Source organism: Lycorma delicatula, chromosome 3 (assembly GCF_047948215.1).
Source record: "Lycorma delicatula isolate Av1 chromosome 3, ASM4794821v1, whole genome shotgun sequence".
In the NCBI taxonomy this organism is placed as follows: Eukaryota; Metazoa; Arthropoda; class Insecta; order Hemiptera; family Fulgoridae; genus Lycorma; species Lycorma delicatula.
This window is the reverse complement of record NC_134457.1, coordinates 165567758-165591370: the sequence shown is the minus strand read 5'-3', so window position 1 is coordinate 165591370 and position 23613 is coordinate 165567758. Positions and strand designations below refer to the sequence as shown.

At 30.2% G+C, this 23613-nt stretch overlaps 1 protein-coding gene across 4 annotated transcripts in view; it reads right to left on the bottom strand.

Annotated features, from left to right (window-relative positions):
• Positions 1 to 23330, bottom strand: part of LOC142322166 (solute carrier family 12 member 8) — a 79829-nt gene extending 56499 nt beyond the window's left edge. For 3 of the 4 annotated variants that reach the window (XM_075360931.1, XM_075360932.1, XM_075360929.1), the window contains exons 1-6: positions 23123 to 23330; positions 21472 to 21705; positions 19236 to 19416; positions 17321 to 17466; positions 13777 to 14011; positions 3316 to 3517 (exon numbers count right to left, since the gene is read on the bottom strand). In XM_075360931.1, the coding sequence (XP_075217046.1) occupies positions 3316 to 3517; positions 13777 to 14011; positions 17321 to 17466; positions 19236 to 19416; positions 21472 to 21657 (950 nt within the window). In that variant the 5' untranslated portion in view covers positions 21658 to 21705; positions 23123 to 23330. The remainder of the gene's footprint in view (positions 1 to 3315; positions 3518 to 13776; positions 14012 to 17320; positions 17467 to 19235; positions 19417 to 21471; positions 21706 to 23122) is intronic. The other variant, XM_075360930.1, reaches the window with a different exon arrangement.
• Positions 23331 to 23613: the final 283 nt, after the last annotated feature.

The following is a 23613-nucleotide window of genomic DNA, read 5'->3' as shown; positions in this document are numbered from 1 at the left end:
GTAAGATGAAGGGATAGGTAAGTCTCTCAACTACAATATGTTCTCACTTTATGTATACGAATTTAACTTTAAACAATAGTTTGTTAATAGTCAAGAACTAGGAGGTTAATACTGTTTTTGACAGGATCCATTGTTTTTGTCTTCAGGGGCAGATCCAGGATTTTCTTTAACCCACGATCGGTCAACCTGTTAAATTTACCCTAACGAAAAAAGTTAATCTGAAAAAAATTTTTTATTTTGCGTTTGACAGGCCCCAAACCCCAGCTATGACTAAATGACTATTTTACCTTCATATTTGCATGACAATACATTGGCAGGCATCAATGTTAGGCGAAACAAAGGTGCCCCATCTCAGTGTAGTTAGAAGCAACCTACACAGTTGACCAATCATGTCACTCCTACTGTTGAGTTGTTCAACACGGTTGACTGATTGTGTTTGTATTTTTTCAGATGTTTTCCTTTAATTAATTATTTTTTATAATTTATTTAGTGTTGATTCATTATTTGTACTTTTTATAACTACTTACATCAGTGAAGTGAATCAAAGTTATTGTGGCAAGAAAACCTGATTATGGAATCAGAAAATGCTGCACTGCTTGAAAATGAAACTGATGGTGAAACTGATTCTTTATCTAAATATTCAAGTCATAACTCAGATAGAGAACAATCAAACAGTAAGGATGAACAAGAAAATAATTACACAGCGGCATTTGTTTTTCTTCACCAATAGGAACTGCTGTTCGTATAAAAAGACCAGTGCAATCTGGACTGCAGAACATCGGAAAGGATGGAATTACTAAATGGCAAGTGGATAAATGGGTTTCTGCTAAAAAAAAAATACCAAAACAAAATATTTTTACAAAACTCCAGCGAGTAAAACTTCCTGCCAAAAATTTTACTCAGATTTTTAAATGTTGGAAAATATTTTTTCCTGACCACACTATAAGAAAGAACAGTAAGGATGAACAAGAAAATAATTACACAGCGGCATTTGTTTTTCTTCACCAATAGGAACTGCTGTTCGTATAAAAAGACCAGTGCAATCTGGACTGCAGAACATCGGAAAGGATGGAATTACTAAATGGCAAGTGGATAAATGGGTTTCTGCTAAAAAAAAAATACCAAAACAAAATATTTTTACAAAACTCCAGCGAGTAAAACTTCCTGCCAAAAATTTTACTCAGATTTTTAAATGTTGGAAAATATTTTTTCCTGACCACACTATAAGAAAGACTGTCCAGTTTACAAATGAGAGCTAACCAATCACTCTTATGGAATCTTACATTGCCAAGCTACAAGTTTTGAGGAAATCTTAGTATTTTTTGGAGTCCTGCACAAGTTACGCGTGAAGTAAGCCAACCATTTGAACACTGCTGAAATGTGGAAAAATGATGGTGCAGTACTAGAGTATTACTATTACTAGTATACACTAGTATCACACTAGTAATACTAGAGTATTACTAGTGCTGGGATACCCAAAAGAAGATTTCACCAGCTAACAAGAGGCACTAGATTTGACGAGAAATGCAGTCGAATGGAGTGTAGAAATATGCATAGAAAGTATAAAAGGGTAGTTTTGGTAATTAAAATACATAATCATAAAAAACTCATAAATCCAATTTTTTAATTTTATTATTAAAAATACAAAATTAAGTAAACTGTAGTTAAACAACTTTCAAACAAAGAACAATTAATAATTAGGTAATTTTCCAATTAAAAGTGACATTAAAAGGCAAATAACAACAGCTTATGAAGTGTTAGATTTATCCTATACAGTTGATTGCTTGCAGGGCTAAAGTAAGGTTGACCAAATCTGGGTTAAAGAAAAGAAATATACATATAAAAAAACCTTTATCATTTTAAACACAGAAGATTCTATACAGCAACTTTTAACACTATCTTTGTTATAACATTTAAGATATAAAGTAATAATTTTTCACTTAATTTACATATTAAATTGAAGTACATAAGTAGACTCTGTCTCTTATTTAAGATAATTTTGCAATATTTTTCAAAGTGTTTCCAGAAATAAAAAAAATGTTTTCGGTGCTTAAAAAAGTTCAACTTGAAGAGAAACTTCTTTAATATTTCATAAAATTATATCTAGAAAGCATGTTAGGAGTACAATAATCAGGACCTTAAATTTAAATGATACTACATTGTTTTTACTTTTCTCATTAAGAATAATAAAATAAAATGGTAAAGTTCTAAATATACACAATATAATATTCAATAAAATACAATTTTAAAATTAAAAGATTAATTATTGAAAGATATATAAATAAATAAATAATAACATACAAGAGACGCTGAATTGTAATACACAATGAAACGAAATGAGAACAAAATGTAAAACACAGCATTTTTAAAAGAGGAAAAATGAACACTAGTTAACAGTCATCATTGTTCAAAAGCCGTTTATGGTAATAAAACTGTTGATTGATGTACTGAGACAAGGTGGGCAACAGAATTTCATGCATAGCTGGTAAAGTGAATATACAGAATGAACTCTGCAGTGAAATAGACCAGTTACTATGACTAATGAGAAGCATCTAAAGAAAGTGAAGAATTGATTCAAAATGACTGTAATACTACAGTCATTTAGACAACACATACTACAGTCATTTCCACAACACATTGCCACCCAGATAGGCATAATGAAATAACATGTAGGACACATTATTGCACAGCTGGGCTACTATAAAATCTGTTTGTGATGTGTGCAAGTAAACTCATAGAAAAAAAAAACAATGAAAGGAATGTTAAGAAAATTCCTTTCTATACTACATAAATAATTGATAATTATCTCTTCTGAAATATCATTGTGTCAAAGGAGATGACTTCCGCACTTAAAAGAGTAATATTAATGGTACCTATTTCACCACAGATGATCAAATGAAGGGCACAGTAAGAACATGGATCAAGGAAAAACTGTCAGCATTCTTCATTAGTAGAATAAGAAAAACTGGTTCACTATGGCGAGAAATGTATAGTTGTAAATAGTGAATATGTGGAAAAATAAATGTAATTTTCTGTAGCAAATAAAATGCACTTTAAATGCCACATTTGTTTCATTTGACTATCTCTTTTCATTCTGAGTTATGAGTGACTGTCCATTACATTTCAGCCAGCCCTTATAAAAGAAATTTATTGTTAAAATTCAAGCAATTCTTATTAAAAAAAAATAAAAAAATAGTTATTTAAAAATGGAACTTATGTTATCTTTAGATTATAATTTACTTTCCATTAAAAAATATAGTGTAAAAAAAAAAAGATTTAACATAATTTTAACATTATGTAAGATGTGTTACTTACGCTGTAGCAACAGCGATGAGAGTCCCATTTGGTATATCAGTAGCAGGATGATGTAAATCACCACTCATGTTAATACCAGCCATTATACCAGTAATTGTAGGGAAAAATACACCAAATACTGTAAACCAATTATTACCATCAGAATAAGAAGGCAAAGCATTCTCTACCAACTTTCCAGTAAACCAGCCATCAAAACCAAATTCTGAAAGTAAAATAAGATATGAATTTATTTTACTAATGTACTACGATAAAATTATAATATTACTTTGATGTTAAATTATTTTTCAATTGTTTTTAAAAATTAATCTAGATTTGAAGGGACCACAATATTCAATTTAACAAAAATGAAATTGAAACTTACGTTTTTTATTCTTTCAATAGTGATACAAGACTCCACAGATAAAAATGCAACATTTTTTGCAAAGTAAATGAATTATTTATAGAAAATGAATAATTCCTCAATTCATTTTCAGTAAATGAGTAAGTTTTAGTGTTATGGGGTACCAAAACACTGGTTTTTAAAAAGCAGGTATAAATGATTCAAAAGAAAGTTATTTTTATACTTAAATTTTGATATTTTTTCCAATAATTGTAAAAAATACCCTATTACTAAATGAGTGGCCTGGACTAATCAGAACTAATTGAAATCACTGAGTACTGAAGTCTGATTAAGAAGAGACGATTATGAAGTAGATGTGTTAAAATTAAACTGTAACATAATAATAATAATTTTATAAAATAACATAATAATTGGTTAAAAATTAACAGTTGCCTGGTTCATTCAGAATCATCAATGTTTGTGCAACTTATTTAAGAAAAAATTAAGTAATAAATTATATTTTTTAGTCATTAATTGCTCCTATTTCTTCTAGAGGATGTTACAACAAACATCATGTAACTCCTCTTTGATTATTATACAGTAATTTACATTTTCTTTTTGTTATATTTAACCTGAATATTACGAAGGCTTAAATATGGAAGGCCATAATTCTACCATGTATAAAAAATGGAACTTATGTTATCCATAATAAATTTAAATCATTAATTTGATTCAAGCAAATAGCATTAAAAATTTCAATCAAAGGATTTCGTTTAATTTTATTTTAATTTCAAAGTTAAAATTTAATGTAGATAATTGAATTGAATCTTTTCTTAAAGAAGATATATTTCATAATGCACTTGATATTATGAACTTCACCTTGAACTTTGTAGTATATGGTGTTGAACTTCACCCTTTCATTTTTAAATTACTATTAGTAATAAAATAAAAAAAGCAAATAATTAAAAATTATGTTTAATTTTTTTTTAATGTTTGGATCTATAAGTCGCTCAAGTTATTTTTTTTTCTGTTGTGTGTTTGAGTTTACTTTATTCTGTCAGTTGTGTAAAGTGTTTGTTTTCCTCAGGTTTTCGTTTTTCTTTATTTACAAGTCTTTATTTTAGTTATTTTTATTATAGGCCAAGGCTAGGCTACATAACCTAGCAGTCACGGCGTTGCTATGGACCAGTTTTCAGCTGTTTCATATAGCAACCACTCAGTGGACAGCAGCTTCGAGGTGGTAGACAACAACATGTTGATGAATAGAAAACGTGGCCCATTCAATTACTCCAACTGGGATCCATGGAAGTTGTCGCAGGGAAAATTAATAAGGGATGAGATCGTTGAAAATATATCTTTCTTTGGGTAATAGCAGTGACTCTGATATTATGAACTTGAATCCAGTCCCTCCGGCATGGTAAATGGTGCCGGTTTTACGCACATTGCCAGTAGCTGACACAACTCCTGGGGTTGACATACCTCTCTTGAATAGATTTGAGGTTTGCCGGTGGAGGAGACTGTCGGTGCTGCTCCACAAAAGGAAGAGGTTAAGCCACCTCCAATAGTATTGTATGGTATTTCGGATATCATGAAGCTATACAAGTTGTTGGAATTGATGGTTAACAAAGCAGAATGCACTGTGAGAATAATAAACAATAAACAACTTTGGCTGCTGTTGAAGGGTATTGAAAGCTACAAAAAAATAATTTGTGTTATTCGCAAAAATAATCTGATAGGGCATACCTTCATGAGGTGTGATGAGAGGGCGTTTCGGGTTATGCTCAAGAATCTTCGATCCCAGTTGCAGCAGGAGATACAACATGAGACTGAGATTCAGGGGTACAAGGTTTGGAGCATCGTAAATGCACACCACCAAGTAACAAAGGAGCCACTAGTGACTTTTTCATAAATCTGTAACCTAAGAATAATAGGAGGTGTTCAGGATAAAGTACAGAGCAAACTGTTGCGTTAGGTTTGAAACACCAAAGGGAACTTCAGGGTTGGTGCATGGTCAGACAAAAATAACTGCATGAGGCCGTATCGCTCTGTGAAGTGTGCAGGGAGACACAGTACCACTAATTGCCTGTAGATAGGAGCAGCACACTGGCAATTTGTGCTTTATGCTATCAGGATCATCCTGCAAATTATAAAGGTTGCAGGGTTTATAAGGAGATCCTTGAAAGGAAAGAGAAGAGGAGGATGAGTTATGCTCTAAAGCATCTTCTGTGAGGTCCAAGCAACAAGTTGTACGACCTAGGCCATGATTTCCAGAGTTTAGGTCAACGGGCCAATAGTAATGCAAATAACAGTAACTGTGACACTGGCAATATTTATTGGAGTTTGCATCCCAGATCCTCTGCTGAGGCAGTGGCGGGAATCGATAAGGCTTTGTTGCACTGGATAGATTTGAGAAGCTAGCGAGTAACATTAAGTTGTTGGTTCAACAGATTGGGAACCTCCTGGGTCTGCTAACAATGATTTCTAAATTTTGTTGATAAGGAATTACCTGAAACTTGCTGTATGGAGCATCAATGGTGTAATGAATCGCAGGGAGAAACTGTAGACACTGATTTTCTGTGAGCTGCTAGATGTCATTCTTATTTCGGCAACTCATTTTACTGATAGGAACTATTTGAGAATTAGGGGCTGTTCAGTATACACAACCAACCACCCTGATGGAAGAGTGCATGGGGTTACTGCGACTGTGATAAGAAATGGTGTTCCATACGTTCCGAAGTTAGACATCTAGTTTCAAGATGTGTCCAGATTGGATAAGCATATAAATCAAGTCGCTTTGAATCTGCTAGACAACAGCATGGATGTTAGGAGACTAAAAAGGGTCTGTGTGCTTGACCTTGTTGAAAATGATCCGGTTTGGCGACTTGGTGCTTACAATTATTGTTTCTTGGCTATTTCAAAGTTACTGTTTTGTTTACTGTTTCTATTTAAAGTTGTTATTATTTTGTTGTTTTAATGTCAATGTTGACTGGATATTTGAATGGACATTCAAAGGCACTATCAAAGTTATATTATTTATGTCATCACTATGTTTGTTATGTTATGCTACTGTTTTTGTATTAATTGAGCATTACCATAGGGTGGTCCCCTTTCACGTGATGGTCAGTCATACGACATGCTTATAGCTTCATTGTAGAAGGTGATAGTAAGTAAATAAAGGAATTCAGAAAAAGAAAAAAAATTTAATTCCCTTTTTTTCTTCAGTCATTTGACTGGTTTGATGCAACTCTCCAAGATTCCCTATCTCTTGCTAGTCTATTCATTTCAGTATACCCTCTACATCCTACATCCGTAACAATTTGTATTACATATTCCAAATGTTGCCTGTCTGCACAATTTTTTCCTTCTACCTGTCCATCCAATATTAAAGTGACTGTTCCAGGATGCCTTAATACGTGGCCTATAAGTCTGTTTCTTCTTTTAACTAAAATTTTCTAAATGCTTCTTTCTTCAATTTGCTGCAACACCTCTTCATTTGTCACTTTATCCACCCATCTGATTTTTAACATTCTTGTATGGCACCACATTTCAAAAGCTTCTCATCATTTCTTCTTAAGTACTCCGATCGTCCAATTTTCACTTTCATATAAAGCTACACTCCAAACATATATTTTCAAAAATGTTTTCCTGACATTTAAATTAATTTTTGATGTAAGCAAATTATATTTCTGACTGAAAGCTTGTTTCGCCTGTGCTATTCGGCATTTTATAACACTCCTACTTTGTCCATCTTTAATAATTCTACTTCCCAAATAACAAAATTCTTCTACCTTCGTAATCTTTTCTCTTCCTATTTTCATAATCAGTGGTCAATCTACATTATTTGTAGTACATTTCATTATTTTCGTTTTGTTGTTGTTTATTTTCATATGGTAGTTCTTACGTAGGACTTCATCCATGTCATTCAATGTTTCTTCTAAATCTTTTTTACTCTCAGTAAGAATTACTATATCATCGTAACATCATTATCTTTTTACCTTGCACCGTTACTCCAAATCTAAATTGTTCTTTAACATTATTAACTGCTAGTTCTATGTAAAGATTAAAAAGTAATGGGGATAGGGAACATCTTTGTCGGACTCCCTTTTTTATTACAGCTTCCTTCTTATGTTTTTCGATTATTACTACTGCAGTTTGGTTCCTGTAAATGTTAGCAATTGTTCTTCTATCTCTATACTTGAACCCTACATTTATTAAAATGCTCAACATTTTATTCCAGTCTATGTTATCAAATGCCTTTTCTAAGTCTATAAATGCCAAGTATGTTGATTTGTTTTTCTTTAATCTTCTTTCTACTATTAATCTGAGGCCAAAAATTGCTTCCCTTGACCCTATACTTTTCCTGAAACCAAATTGGTCTTCTCCTAACACTTCTTCCATTCTTCTCTCAGTTATTCTGTACAGAATTGTAATTAAGATTTTTTATGCACTAGTAGTTAAGCTAATTGTTCTGTATTCTTCACATTTATCTGTTCCTGCTTTCTTTGGTATCATGACAATAACACTCTTTTTGAAGTCTGATGGAAATATCCTTTTTTTATAAACATTACACATCAGTTGTATAATCCATCTATTGCTTCCTCACTTGCATTGCACAATAATTCTGCAGGTATCTTGTCTATCCCAGGAGCCTTTTGCCATTCAAATCTTTTAATGCTCTCTTAAATCAGATCTCAGTATTGTTTCTCCCTTTTTATCCTCTTCGACCTCCTCTTCACCAGTTTCTAATTCATTTCATCCGTATAACGCTTCAATATGTTCCAGCCACCTATTGACCTTTTCTTCTGAATTATAAATTGGTGTACCATCTTTGTTTAACACATTATTAGATTTTAATTTATCTACCACAAAATTCTCCTTAACTTTCTTGTATGCTCTGTTTATTTAACCAATGATCATTTCTATCTCCACATATAAATTATAAAATTCTGCATTATTTGTTTTGAAATTACAGTCAAATATTATAATTTAAAGATTGTAACAAACAAGGAAAGTTTTTTAATGAATTACTGATTATTATCTTATGGATTAATTATTAAAATTTATTGCCTTTCTAGAACAAATACACACTTTTTTTAATTTCTTGGCAAATTTTTTTTTTTTGTTGAAAATCATACCATTGACTTAATACCATACTATATGAAACTGTCTACAAATTAAAAATATTAATTTAATTTTTTTTCCTGATTTTCCCTTCACTGGCAATATAAAGATTCCACTTTCTTAATTTCTGAAATATGTTTTCAGGAAGGCATGCAGCTCTATAATCATAATTTTCTTTTCTCCTCTATAATAAAGTATTTTAAAAACCACTTTAAAGTCTGACTTAATTCACATGAACTTCTTTTGGCCGAAGTGATCCTTATGTCAACTACTAAAATGATTGTAGCTTTGTTTCAACATCATAGCCATAAATCCATTCTACATTATGTTTTTCAGAAAAATATCTTATTCTCATTATATTAAAAATCCAATAACAGATCGTTACTTACAAGGACTGTAAATAAAAAAAAAAATGAGACTAGCTTATTTTGTTGGCAGCTAAAGTAGCAACACTGTAAAGTTAATAGTAAATATATGCAGATCTGATTTATATTAGGTATTAATATTTTTGTTTATTGTTGCCATGTGAGATGTAAACAAACTTTTCGTGAAACGAGTTTTTGTTGTGCGCTACAAAAATGAGTAATACAGATTACGAGCAATGCTGTGCAATCAAGTTTTGTGTTAAACTTGTTGACAATGCTACTGAAACGTTTTCAAAATTGAAAAGGGCATATGGAGATAATGCCCTGTCATGAGCCAAGTTTTCAGGTTGTTTAAAGCATTTTCAGATGGCCGGGGATCAGTTGCAGATGATCCACGCTCTGGAAGTCTGCTAACGTCAAAAAGTGATGACAATGTTGAGCGAATCAGAGACTTGATAAGGTATGACTGGCAATTAACTGTCAGAATGATTGCAGAACAATTGAATTTGAACCATACCACAGTCCATCAAATTTTGACAAACGAATTAGAATGAAAAAAAAAAAAAAATGGGGAAAATTGGTCCCAAAATACCTCTGTTGAACAGAAAAACAACATTTTGTGGAAGTGTGCTGTGATCTAGGGTGAATTGAAACTGTCCTGATTTTCTAGAAATGTTATTATTGGTAATGAGTCTTGGATATTTGAGTACGACCAGAAACAAAACGCCAGAGCAAGGAGTAGCACACTTCCAATTCACCACTTTGGAGGACACCATTTTGGAACAATAGAAAACATAAAAAAAAAAATGTAACTGACCATCTGAACGATATCCCGGTTTCTAAGTTCCAACACTGCTATGAAGAGTGGGAAAACCATCTGAAGCATTGCATGGCTTCACAAGGGAACTATTTAGAAGGTGATAGAGTCCTGTATAATTGGATTGTAAATAAAAAGTTTTTCTTAACCAGTCTCATTACTTTATTTACAGACCTCGTATATTTACTCCAGCTGTCGAAGCTTAATGATTACAAATAATAACCTGCTACAGCAAATGGTACTGTAATTCTGAAGATTGTTATTAGCCCGCAACTTTTAAAGAACATGCTTTATACAACAGTTAATCCAATAAACATTTTACTTTATAGCTGTAAAAATTTGAATTTTTTTTTAACATACTTTGTTTTATATAAAAATATGACTACTTTAATATGAATAACCATTAAAAAATAAATAATGGATTATAAAATAATGTAAAAAAAAAATATATAACAGACTTGAAAAACTTTTTTTATTCTTCAAATTTTGACTTTTAGAAGTTGATGCTAAATTAAAAGAACCAATTCATTTAAAACAAACCATTCTTTCAGAAAACCATTACCTGAATGAATAAATTATTATTGAGAAGAAATGCAAAGATGAAAAACCTGGTCTTGATAAAAATAAGAAAAAGAATGGAGAAAATGATGCAAAGAGACTCATTACCAAGCATGGTAATTGTTATTACCATTACTCATTACCAAGCATGGCTTAAGGTTATTTAAATGCAGAATAAAAATATTTTTTATCCTAAGTTTTCCAAATAATTTTCTAGGATTTTAATGTAAATATATATTGGCTATAATAATTCAATTCTACGTAATGATAAAAAAAAAATTAAATCATTTTAACAGACAATGTATTTTTTTGTTTAAAAAAATCTTGGGACCAACAAAGGAACTTTTTCTACAAAATATAAAAAAAATCATGAAGAATATGGCTTTAACCCTCTATCGGTCGCTTAAAATTTGAATCGCCAACTCTCGCTCAACGGAGGTTTCGTCCGGGTTACGCAATAATGTACAAAATGTAAAGAAAATGTTTATTTTTATAATCAAACTTTTATAAAAATCCAGATATATGTTTAACACAAACAGTATAACATAAAAAAAGGTTTTTTATATTATAAAATGTATATATTATTTAGTTATTGTGAAAAATTATGTTTACAATTATTATATGAAATAAACATATTTTATACAAAAGTATGTAAACACTACGTACGAAAATAGTATAAGAAATCTTATTTATTACAAATGCAAGTGTAAATTATATGATTTAAAACAATTATTCAAAAATAATAATTATCAGGAAATACAAAATTTGTAATTGTAAATGTTGCTAAAAGTTGAAATATACTTGATATAAAAAAAAGTTAAGGCGTACATTCAAGAACATTGCTTACACATGGAAATATCATTGTGGAAAAACTACAGGTAAAATATATTGTAAAAGGAAAATACTTAAAAACATAAATAAAGCCAGCCTCAATTAATTGTTTTGATTGTCATTTGTGGCTAGGTTGGCCAAAAGCAAAGCCTTACAAAAGCTTAGACAGATGAATCACTGTCTACCGGTATTTCTTCATCTTCATCTCTGGAATCAGCACACTTGGTACACTGTACTGCAGAATGCTCTTGGCAAATGAAAAGTTTGCACTGAACACACCTTGTCTTCGACGGCTGATTTTTCTTATAGCTGCAAAGGAAGCATCGCCCCGAAGTGACTACATCTGGTGGTGGTTCACGTTGTTGATCTACTTGTTTGCTGATACCCAGAATCTCACACATCCGTAGTTTCATTTTTTAGTTTCAGTTTCTGCACAAGGCGAAAGGCAGCTCTTGAATAAATTTTCTTCTAAAGATAGTCTGGTTTACATTCTTTTTCAGAACGATGTAACCATTCAAACATCCAATATCGAGAAGGGTATAAAACAGCCTCATCGACCATCGATTACAGACTCTGGCAGTTGAATAGCTTTCCTTATATTTGTCACTGTGTCCACTCCTTCTTTGCTTGAATTGTAGAACAAATTAATTTCTGGCTTTCTATAAGAGCAAGAATTCTCAGTTGTATCTACAGTATTGGTGATATGCATTGATGACAGCAGGATTAGATCTTTGTTCTTTGCTTTAAATGAAACCGTTGTGTAGTCCTTCTTAAAAGCAAAACATGAACTTCCTACAGGACGTTGTTTGGTATCGATGAAAGCGATTGGTATTTCACGTTTGTTTTTCCTTACTGTTCCAACGAGTGTCAAGCGATGATCTTTCAAAAGTTCTTCACAAAGAGGTATGGATGTGAAAAAGTTGTCAACAGTCGCATTTCTACCCGAACCGGAAACCGGTTCAGTCATTCTCAGAACAACTTCTTTGCCTGAGTTATCTACAATAAAAGGTCCTTCAAGTTGTTTCCCTATATATACCTCTAAATTGGCGGTATAAAATGTTTTTGCACAAGCTATTGCATAAACTTTGATCCCGTACTTGGCGGGCTTCTTTCTCATATACTGCCTGAAAGAGCATCGACTGCGGAACGATTCCAGTATTTCATCGAAAGTTACAAATTCACTTACAATGAAATGTTTCTTACATAACTCGACAAAGTCATTAATCAAATCTCTAATAGGAGCCAATTTATCAATTAACTTTCTATCTTCTTGCGTCGTGATGTCGTCAAACCTGATACATCTCAATAAAAGTTTGAATCGGCTTAGTGACATGACGCATCTGAAAAATTCTACACCGGTCCCATCAGTGGCCCATAGTTCTAGAATTAGATTCCTGCTATGCATTACCCCTACCATATGCAGGATACCAATAACAGCTCTTATCTCAATTGGATTTGTTGTTTTGCGGTCTCGTTCTCTAGTAAACTTTTGTTTGTTTGCGTTTATATCAATATTTGTGTAGCCTTTATGTCTTTGATTGTTTCATCAGGGAAAAAAGGTTCCATGCCTCAACAGGAGACTTGGCTTCTTCACTTTGGGCCACACATCCACAAAATATTTCTATTGGGCATTTGAGCCTGCGCACTTTGATTTGGGTACAAGTCCCAGAGCATTTTCGTTTTGCCTGGTTACAATAATTGCAGATTGCTGTTCTTTTAACGGAATACATTCTATGTCATCAAAATCATCTTCATATGTAATACCAATATTGATATTGACAAAGTCATCTTGCTCACCTGGTAATTCATGTACTCCTTCATTTACCTCTTCGCTTTCATCACCGGAGTCCAAAGTCGTACCTTCTACATTTCTTCAGGAAATAATGCACGAGTAAAACTCCCAGTGGGCCTAGATACAATTGCAAAATGTTCCTCTCTTTCTACACTAGCTAAAAATCTGGCGAGTCTTTCTTCCTCTTTTTCAATTTTCAAAAACAAAAATAAACAACAGTATTTACAGAATAATTTTATATTTTTTCAGTAATGGAAGCTAACCTCATCTTTGAAAAAAAATATAAGTTTCTCTTAATTATAAGCCATCAAAGCCCATGAAATTTTCATAAATTAAAAAAAAAAGTTGTTATTGTATTCTCTGTTTAAAAAATAAACAGTCCTGCAACAGTAAAATACCTAGGTTAATTAATATTTGAAAACAATATTTTAAGTACTTTGATAATCTTCCATAGAATGGTGCAAGAGATGTGAAAGTGTAATTAATTAAAATGAAATTATATGTGTGTAATAAAAATGTTCAGTTTGTTGAAGTAGGCCAATCGTAAGCAAATAAAGTACTCCCTGGCTTCAAATAACTAATACATCTGGAAAATAGTATGAGGCCAAGACAAAATAAATAATAATTCAAATATCATCAATTTTCATATAACACTCACTTCTTTCTGTATGTATAAATGATCCGACTGCAAAATCAAGCCCAGCAAGAAGCAAAATTAACAGCAATATAAACTGTAATTTAACCACCCACTTAACTCCTGCCACATTGATAATTCCCAATAACAGAATAGCTGCACTGCCAAAAGCTCGTTGCACCCAACGGTTTGAACCTAAGTTGAAAAGTTCAGCTACTGATTCACCAAATCCAAGAACAAACAGTGCACAACCAACAGCCTATAAAGAAAAAAAAAACAATAAAGTTGATCATATAAGGCATTACAACACTATTAATAAATTTATATTATAAGTGGAAAAATAATTATAAAAGTACTAGATTGATCCTAAAAGAAACATGGCAAGTAACAAGACATGTACTGCTTTCTTTATTTCCATTTTCTTCTTTGCCTATTAAATGTGATGACCAGAATAATGAGAATGAAAAAATGATGCGTATCATTGACATACTAAAACAATATGAGACCTGGTTAAATGGGAGAGTTTTATCTTTGGATCAAATAGTCTAATAAAGAGCAATAAGTATGGAGCAACAAAAATTGGCCCATATATTCATTTCATTTAGTCTCTTAAGAATAAATGAATTCCTTGTATGATCAAGACTCCAGTAATTATAGCGAAGGAAGAAAATAGTGTTTTTTCCCCTAAAAATCAGGGTTTTATGAAAAAATAAATAAAAAATGTTTTATTTGTTCAATATCAACTTAAGGAGTTTATTTAAACAAATAAAAAATATTTTCTTCGTTTTGAATATTTTGTATATATTTCATTCAGTGAATTCTGATCAATATCTATTTAGTGGTGTAAAAGTTTGGTTCAGTCACTATTTTGGTGCATTATACACACTCAACAAACCATTAAAGAAACTGAAAATTAAAAAAAAATTTTATAAAATAAACTAACAGAATGAAATTTGTGGTTAGTTTTTGACATATTTTTTTTATTAAACAAGATTAATTTTCTAAATGAAAATTCAAACACTTTACAATCTGAAAACTTGATTATCTTTTTTTTTTATACCAATAGTTCCTTAACAACTAAGCCATCTTTGACTGATTCAATACACTATTATAATCCTAGATGGATGTCTGTTGCTGAATGAAACTTGTCCAAATTCTTAACAATACTTGTTATCAAATACTATCACTGCCTTGTCACTATTTTCAAAAATAAATTAAAAGTTCATACACAACACACATTTTTTTATCAATTTTAGTATATTTCTTTGCTTCTCTGATGTGCTACCAATTAATGTACTGCATTTAATAATTCATGTCATTTTTTGGTTTATGATAGAAATCATATTTCTTTTACAAAAATGTTCTGATTTTTAATATGCATGAAATCTCAATCCTTTTATAGTAAAATAAACTAATATTTAAATCTGATGTGCATATGACTAATGCAGTAAGCCACTTAGTCTTCTATAAATCAACAACAGAAACCCATCTGAATATATAGAAATGTGAGACCCAAAAACATAAAGCAAAAACAAAAACTAGAAACAGTCTGATTTCAATACAGTGTAATTTTATAATCGTTGTTAAAAAAAACAAATTATTTTTACTGACTTGTTTTCCTATTAGTTGCTCACATTGCTGACAGTTTGAAATATTCTAATATAAGATCTTATTACAAGAAGGTGAGAATTGTAAAACTTTCATGGTTTTAAGTTGGGAGGAATTCATTTATATAAGTTTCACTGTGTGTGTGTGTGTGTGTGCGCACATGAATACACAAGTATATATAATCAGAATAACTAGAAATACACAGTAGAATCAGAATACAAGAAAAAGTATAAAAAGAAAGGTATACAATGTTCAATTTAAAAAAAAAGAAGTAAAACCTCTCATTCATGATGATTGCAGATGTAATCAATCAGATTATTGTCCTTCCAAGAAAATCACATGAAACATTTTACAAATGAAAATATGAACATGTGCTTGTGCATGAATATTAACACTGTATTTATATGTATACGTATGAAAATCAAATTAAATTTATTTTAAATCTGTAAATAATACAATGAACAAAATTTTAACAATAAAATCTATTAATTAAATTGTGTTTACAAATTAAAAATCAAATTAATAACATTCATAAAGATTAGATATTTTCTAAAAATAAAGTTGATAAATACTTTATATAGATTTATTTATATGTGAGTTTCTTCACGTATCTCTTAATTTACTTATCATTACCATTAACTAAATAAAGTTAACCTTACAAAACTTTTCTTCCATCTAACAATCAATTGCTTTTGAATTAATTTTATCTAAATTGAAAGATATAAAATTGGTTAAAATTTGATTCTACACAAGTTTTATTGTAAAAAGAATTAAATTATTAAATGACCCTAAGACATAAGAAATGATGCAGTGAATGTATTGTTACAAGACCAGTATAACGGACCTGGGTAATGGATTACTTCTAATTAAGAAGAAAGTATGAGAAAATAACAATGAAAGGAATCCAGAAAGGAACTAAAAGGGATCCTTTTCTAAGGCTAACAGGTCCATTTAATAATCTGTTCTTTGTAATAATGTCAATGACACACCTCCAACAGCTGTTGTTCGATAAGAAGTAACCAGATTGGAATAGGATTCATTGAAAAATCTAATGGTGTGGATGATTAGAATTCTCACGCTTCAATAGGGTTCTGGTTTTGCAGGTCGAGGATATAAATACTTCAGAACCATCAAGTCAATATTAATCAAGATAAGCAAGTGCTGTGAGACGACTGTGTTCGATACGATTGTGAGACAGTGTTATCAGTCTGCGTATAATAAAACGAGTGAAATGTACGTCACAAGCGTTTCAGAGTGGACAGTGGGTGAATGCAGAAAGTTGTTCAGTGAGTTATTGGAAGACAATAGTGAAAGTGACAGTAAATAAATTAAAGTGTAAGGTAGTTTCATTGTAAACAGCAAAGATATGTACGGAGAATAGAACTGAATAAACTTTAGACTTGTCTAACCTTATCTTGTTGTTAATGCAATATTAGGAGTTAACATTAGCAGTCACTACAATACCTTACATAATATTAATGGTTATATAACATCTTTAGTCAACTGAACTGTATTCTGGTTTTCATGATTTAATTACCTTTAAACAAATCCTGTCCTTATTTAAAATAGTATTTTGTATGCAATTTATTCACTATTATATTATTATTTATTTCCTATGTTCTTAGAATAATAAATCATATTTATATAAACATTTTTAATTGTTAGTCTCTCAATATCCCGGTCGAGTCGCAAATACATGGCAGAGTATAATTAAACTTTTTGCATGTGTTTGTTCAACTGTTAACTGAGTATGTTTTGATTTAACTACCTTGCTTGTATAAGTTTCTTCACACTTAATAAAATATTTGTTTAAAATTAAAGGGTTTACACTCATGAAGACTTTCACTGTTTACGGTCAATTAATTCTTTCACACATTCTCATGTATTTCTCCACCTTCATGTTAATATTTATTATATGAAAATATTCAAAAATTGAAGTTCTTTGAAAATATATAGATACCTGTCCGAAGACATATAGAAGTCCAACAGCTGCACCAAGACGTGAGCCAAGGACATGAGCAAGCAAAAAGTAAACTCCTCCACTTTCCATTCTACATCTCTCACAAATGCCAACTGCAGATAGTACAGAGATCAATGCGATTCCCACTGTTAAGAATACAAGAAATTAAAAATTATGATAATATAAAATTAATACTATCCTAATTTTCTTATGTACCTTCTTATTCACTTAATGTAATTTTATGATGTTAAAAAATAATAACCCGTGATCAAATAACAGTAACGTTTAACATAACAAGTACTGGATACATATAATAAGACAAATGTACTAAAACTGAAAAAGGTGATCTGTAATTTAAATTATTGAAATGCTATAGAAAAGAGGGATGGGCAAAGAACTTTTCTTGTAATCTACAATACTCAGAAAACTTTTTTAATAAGTAAAAGAATAAAGTTTTACAAGAGCAAGTTTTTAAATACTGCTTCAAAATGAAAAAAAAAAAATTCTTTCTAAACTACTAAACTGTTTATTATTGTAAATCATACACAAGGTTACTTCAATTACATATATAATGAGACCGTTAATTATCATGAGTAACTGATAAACATGCATGATAAAGACCTCATTATTTTAGAACATTACTATTACTAAGATGCAGCTGAATCTGAAAGAATAATTTTTTCCTGCAACATAGAAAAAAAGAAAGATGTTTAATTTTCAGATGTGCCTTCTGTTTTATGTAAGATCAACCTCCACTGCTAAAAGTAGCTAAGAAACGGTTAATTTGATTTGAATCATTTTCGACATTGAAGGGTTGGAATATTAATCAATCTATTTCTTAGAAGGAAAAAATATACATTTTCATAAAATGTGGAAATGATTTCAGAAAATGACACCAATTCTCAATTCTGTCTTCCCAATACTGTCTGTTAGGTGCAGACAATAAGATTAAATAATTATCTATTAGATGGCAATTAATTGGTTGTAATTGATTTAACATAAGTTCTTCTGAAAATTGCTAATCCAATCTAAAGAATAACAAGCATTTTATACTACTGGTGAAAGGAAAGTGAACATTGATATGGTTCATTACCTCCTTTACTGAGATTAACATGTTATTGAATAATATTACACCACAAAATTGATCAGGCAATGCTTACCCAACAAGTGCTTACTTACTTCATTCTTCTCTACAGGATCTGAGCACATACTACAGGGTCTCATGAGAAAATAGATAACTAAGGAATTCATTCTACTGGTAAAAATAAAGACAACATTTCATATAAGAATAGGACTTATGTTTTCACACAAAATTGCTTTTCTGTTCAGTTACAGTTAATAAAACATTTTAACCTATATTCTAAAATGAAAAGTGCTACACTAAAATTTTTGGGACAAAGTTTATATGGCAAAATTAGTCAACTGTATACCAGTTGACTAATTAACCAATTGACCAATTAAAAAAAGATTTTAGGATTGTATCTTGAGAGGTTTCTGGGAAAATTACTGTAAAATGCAAAAACGTCTGAGTTGAAACATTTTTTTAGATTTGGTAAACTTAGTTAAATTGAAAGAAGAATAAAGGTAAATACAAATGAAGAAAGGGGTTTACATGTAGAAAAAATGAGTTATTACAATAATGTACAAGAATTAGGTGGCTCTAATTCAGAATGTACTGAAACATGCACAAAGTTTATCTTTTTGTTTTATAAGTTGTAAATAAAAGACAAAAAAAATAAACAAAAAATCTGAGCAACAACCCAAGAAGAGAAAATAAAAAAACATATTTACTGATAATATTCAAAGGCAATATTCTTTAGCAGAAAACTATTGTGGAAAAAATAGGTAAGAAAATCTTAAGCAATAATAGAACTACAATGCTCATAATAAACTTATTAAAAATGTGAAGACGAACCTGTAGCAAGTACCATAAGTACAGCATTTAGTACACCGGCTTCTGCTACAATCCAACCTGATCTCAGAAAAACTATAACTCCAAAAACATTGATCAGACATGATGTAAACACTCCATCCCATACACCAAACAGAATTGGCTGAGATATGAAGAACTGTGATTTCCACCAAGGTTGAGTATTCTGGAAAAAAACACGCCAAAAAACAACAAATTTATTTGCTAATCTCAAAATAATTACATAACAAATACTTAAACATTATTTCACAAAAGAAATCACAAGTAGTTATGTCAATCTATCTTGAATTAATAAAACTAAAAATCAGTAAAGCGACTAAGTTAATCTGTTTAAGAAATTTCTTCAAGATTTATCAATAGTAAAAGCATTTCAACAAGAAAAATAACTGATTTGAAAGTTTACAGTTTTCTACTATGCACACTAATAATATTTTAACATAAACAAAGTGGAGATGATGCAGTTATTAATAACGATGGTTTTTATCATCAGTGAAAAATGACTAGATGGTTTGATCTGTATCTACAATGCTTTCTGTACTGAAGTAATATTTTTTTTTCCTATACTCTACTCTCTAATTATTGCTTCATACATAATTTTAACTTTTCTCCCCTTTAGTTTTTACCTTAGATATTTCTTTCTAAAGATTAATCACCGGGTGTTTTAATAAATGACCCATTGACCTAGTTTTTATTTCGGAAAATATAAAGTAGGTTAGTAAAGGCCTTTTAATTTATTTTTGTTTCTACTTTTTCCACAGTATCTAGTGATGTTGATGAGTGGCCAACTACGTGTAAATTTTAAGTATGCAAATTTTTGTAAATTGTGTTTTACAGCATAATCTTGTTCTCCAATTCATAAATACAGAACTTTGAGTAAATAAAAATCAATGAAAAGTAATAAAACAAAGGACAAATCACAATTTCCTATTAAAGAGTTATATATGTAAATTAAATTCTGATATTTTACAACTCCTTTATACCTCCTAAATTATGTTAGTTTTATTAACAGAATATTAAATAAATGAAATTTTTTTTTTAATGAAAAACTAAAATTTACTTATGGTATAATTTACTATAAAATAATAGAACTACTAACTTCCTAGATATAAAAATACAATTAATCAAACAACAGCCAGTGCATGTAGGAAACCAATAAATAATATTACAGTACATAAAGATTCCAGCAATTGAAGGTCAAAAACCTCTAGTACTGCCTTTGCAACTGACAAACGATTTCAAACCGACTATTTAACTACTATTTACATACAAGTGTAATATATATAATTTTCAGACTAAATAATTGATTATTGAATATAATTATAAACTCAGCCTAACAATCTGCAAACTTAATATTTATGGTTAATTAGGTGAGGTTAGCGACCGAAGCGAATGTTAGGTTATGTTGATATCATATGAAGTTCAGTACAAGATATCGTTAGTTACCTAACCTAGCCTAAACTTAATTAAATTTCAGTTAAAGTTTTTTACAACATAAATACTGTAATATTGTACTTAATTTAGTCATAAATGAATCTAATCTCATTTTTAACTTAATTAATAAACTTAACCAAAATATTTAGTCAGAATACTTGCACAGTGCTGAATTATGACATTTTTGATGACAGTACTGTGTAACTTACGAGCGACATAACTTGGGTGGAAAGCAATCCTGATGAATAATTTAAGTCCTAAATAAGGTATATCCCAAATTTCATCAAAATTGGATATCAGTCCCTAATTGTATATAATTACCAATAATAGTACTACTGAAAAGTATTACTACACAAAATAAAAAAATAAACATAAGTTTCTGAATTTGGAGGTAGAATCTACCAGGGGGACACCTTATTTAAATTAAAAGAGAAGGGATAACAAAAATTAATTACTACCTGCTGTTTATAACAAATATTGGTAGTATATGTTGTACCTTTAAAAACATAAAAAATATAGAATGCCTTCTAACTGCTTAAGTGCGTTCACTGATTTGAATTTCATTAAACAATAAAGCGGTAGTGATAACCATGCATATAATTAATAAAATTTCTTTTATTTGTCTATATTCTGCCTTTTTTTTATATATGATATTCTCTTTTTCAAAACTAAAGTTTTTCTAATGAAAAAACTTCAGCAGAAAAAATATAAATAGTGTAACTCTACAACAATAAAGATTAAAAATTAGGGTTACTATTGCATGCAGTTAATATAAATAAATATTTATTACCTGTTCACCTGCAAACAGTTCACTAACATCGGCTGGTTGGTGGCCACCAGTGCCATAATCACCTCCGACTCCAGATAAGTTTCTCCAAGTTGGATCCTGTTGCTGTTCATTATATAATCCATATCTAGACCAATCTACAGCAGGCTTCTGTTTGCCATTCAATAATGTATCTGGACGCTGATCCATTCCTTCTCCATATGTGTAAACTGATGATTCGTCAGAACTAAAATAAAACTACACAAATAGAAAACAATTATATAGCCACAAATAAATGCCAAGTACAATGGAAAAACTATATTTTGATATACACAATATTATTCAAATAATAAATAAGTTGTTACATAAAATTTGCTTCTCTTGTAGTATAAAGGATATTACTTTGCATGTAAAAGTTCTTAACATAATGTATCTAAATTGATTAAAAAATTCCTTAATTGATAAATAACAATTTCAAATATAAAAAAATTAATGCAGCAGGCAAAAGCGGGGTCACTGGAGCATATGTAGAAGTTGTATAAACTATCAATTTTTTAACAAATTAAATCAAATCAAATTTATTAAATATAGCATTTTAAAGATATATGTTATAATGTTGTTCAGCCAATTTCAATAATTTATGTTGCTGTTGTAATCCTGATATTATGGTGGCTGGTTCTTGAGTTAAGAAGACATAAATTTCAAATATGATTGAAAGTCTGTTTCAGTTTCAACTGTGTCTATTGATTTGGTGTATCATTGGGTGTGTTTTTGACATTGTGAGATTAAAAATATTTATTTATTAACAATATTAGTGTTTATTCGTAAGGTTTAATTTGTAACACATTTGGTTTATGTTTAAATTATATTAGGCTAACAATTGTTTAATGTCTTGCACAGCCTTGGTCTGACAAGATGTTATCAACATAAATGTACAAGTATATTATTATATGAGAATGTGTTCTAAAAAATAGAACTGACATACAAAGATATTAATCATAACATGAAACTTCTTCTCACACAGCACATTAAACAAACATCTGAACAGGTTCCAATGATATGAAATTTACAATAAAAAAATTTTGGAAAAATCAATTTGTGCATTTGAAAATGAATCAATCATAATAATTGCTAATATTCTAGAAGTTATATCATTGTCATAATGACAAAATAAAATAAACCAATAAATAAGACTATAATTAAACAAATAAACACAATTTATTTTACTACTTCAACTTCAGGCTAATGTCCAATTCTGGCTATCTTACAACATTTAAGAAATTAAAATTTTTAACCTGAGAAATGAATTTCATGTTGTGAGAAGAACGCAAACTCTGATCATGATCAAACCCATAATCATCATGATGAAAGATTTTATTTATAACATAAAATTAATTTTGTTCTGGCTTCATCAAAAAGCAATTAAGAGAATTCAAAAATAAAACGTTTTTAGACTGAATAAAATTAATCAACTATGCTGAATTGCAGACCTCTGAAATGAATTTCCAAACAATTTTTTTAATTCAATTTACTAATTAAAAAAAAAATTGATTAATATAGAACTCTTAAAGTTTTATCAATGGCGAGATTAAAATACCTCATTCTAAAATAAAGGATATAATTTAATTTACAATATGTATGCATATTCAATTCTGTGACAAATGTCGTTACTAACCTCAAATTGCTTTCAGATAAACGAAGTAGTTATGGATATATCTTACAAACTAACTGGTGAGGTAAAAGTAGATAAATTTCTTTTTTAAATACTTTACTGAGATAATTAAAGCATACGTAAACAATGATTAACTATGTAACAAAAACGACGTTTGATTCGTCATAACACCCCACAAGCTTGCGACCCCCACCACAACTCATAGAATTGGTCTTCATGAACGAGTAGTTCGGTTTTTAAAAGTGTAAGGACCTTATGAGTCATACCTTTCCCATCCGTGTCAAGCGGTCTAACACACACACACACCCACACAATGTTCTATATGCTCTTTCGTCTATCACAGTATGTAGGTTTCATAATATTTTTTAAACTTTGTGTTGAAGGCATTGTTACATTATCATCACCATACATTTTAAATATGCAAATGATTAATCGTTATGATCAATTTTTTTAGTAAATTAAAAAAAAATTACTTCTCTTCCCTAAATATACGC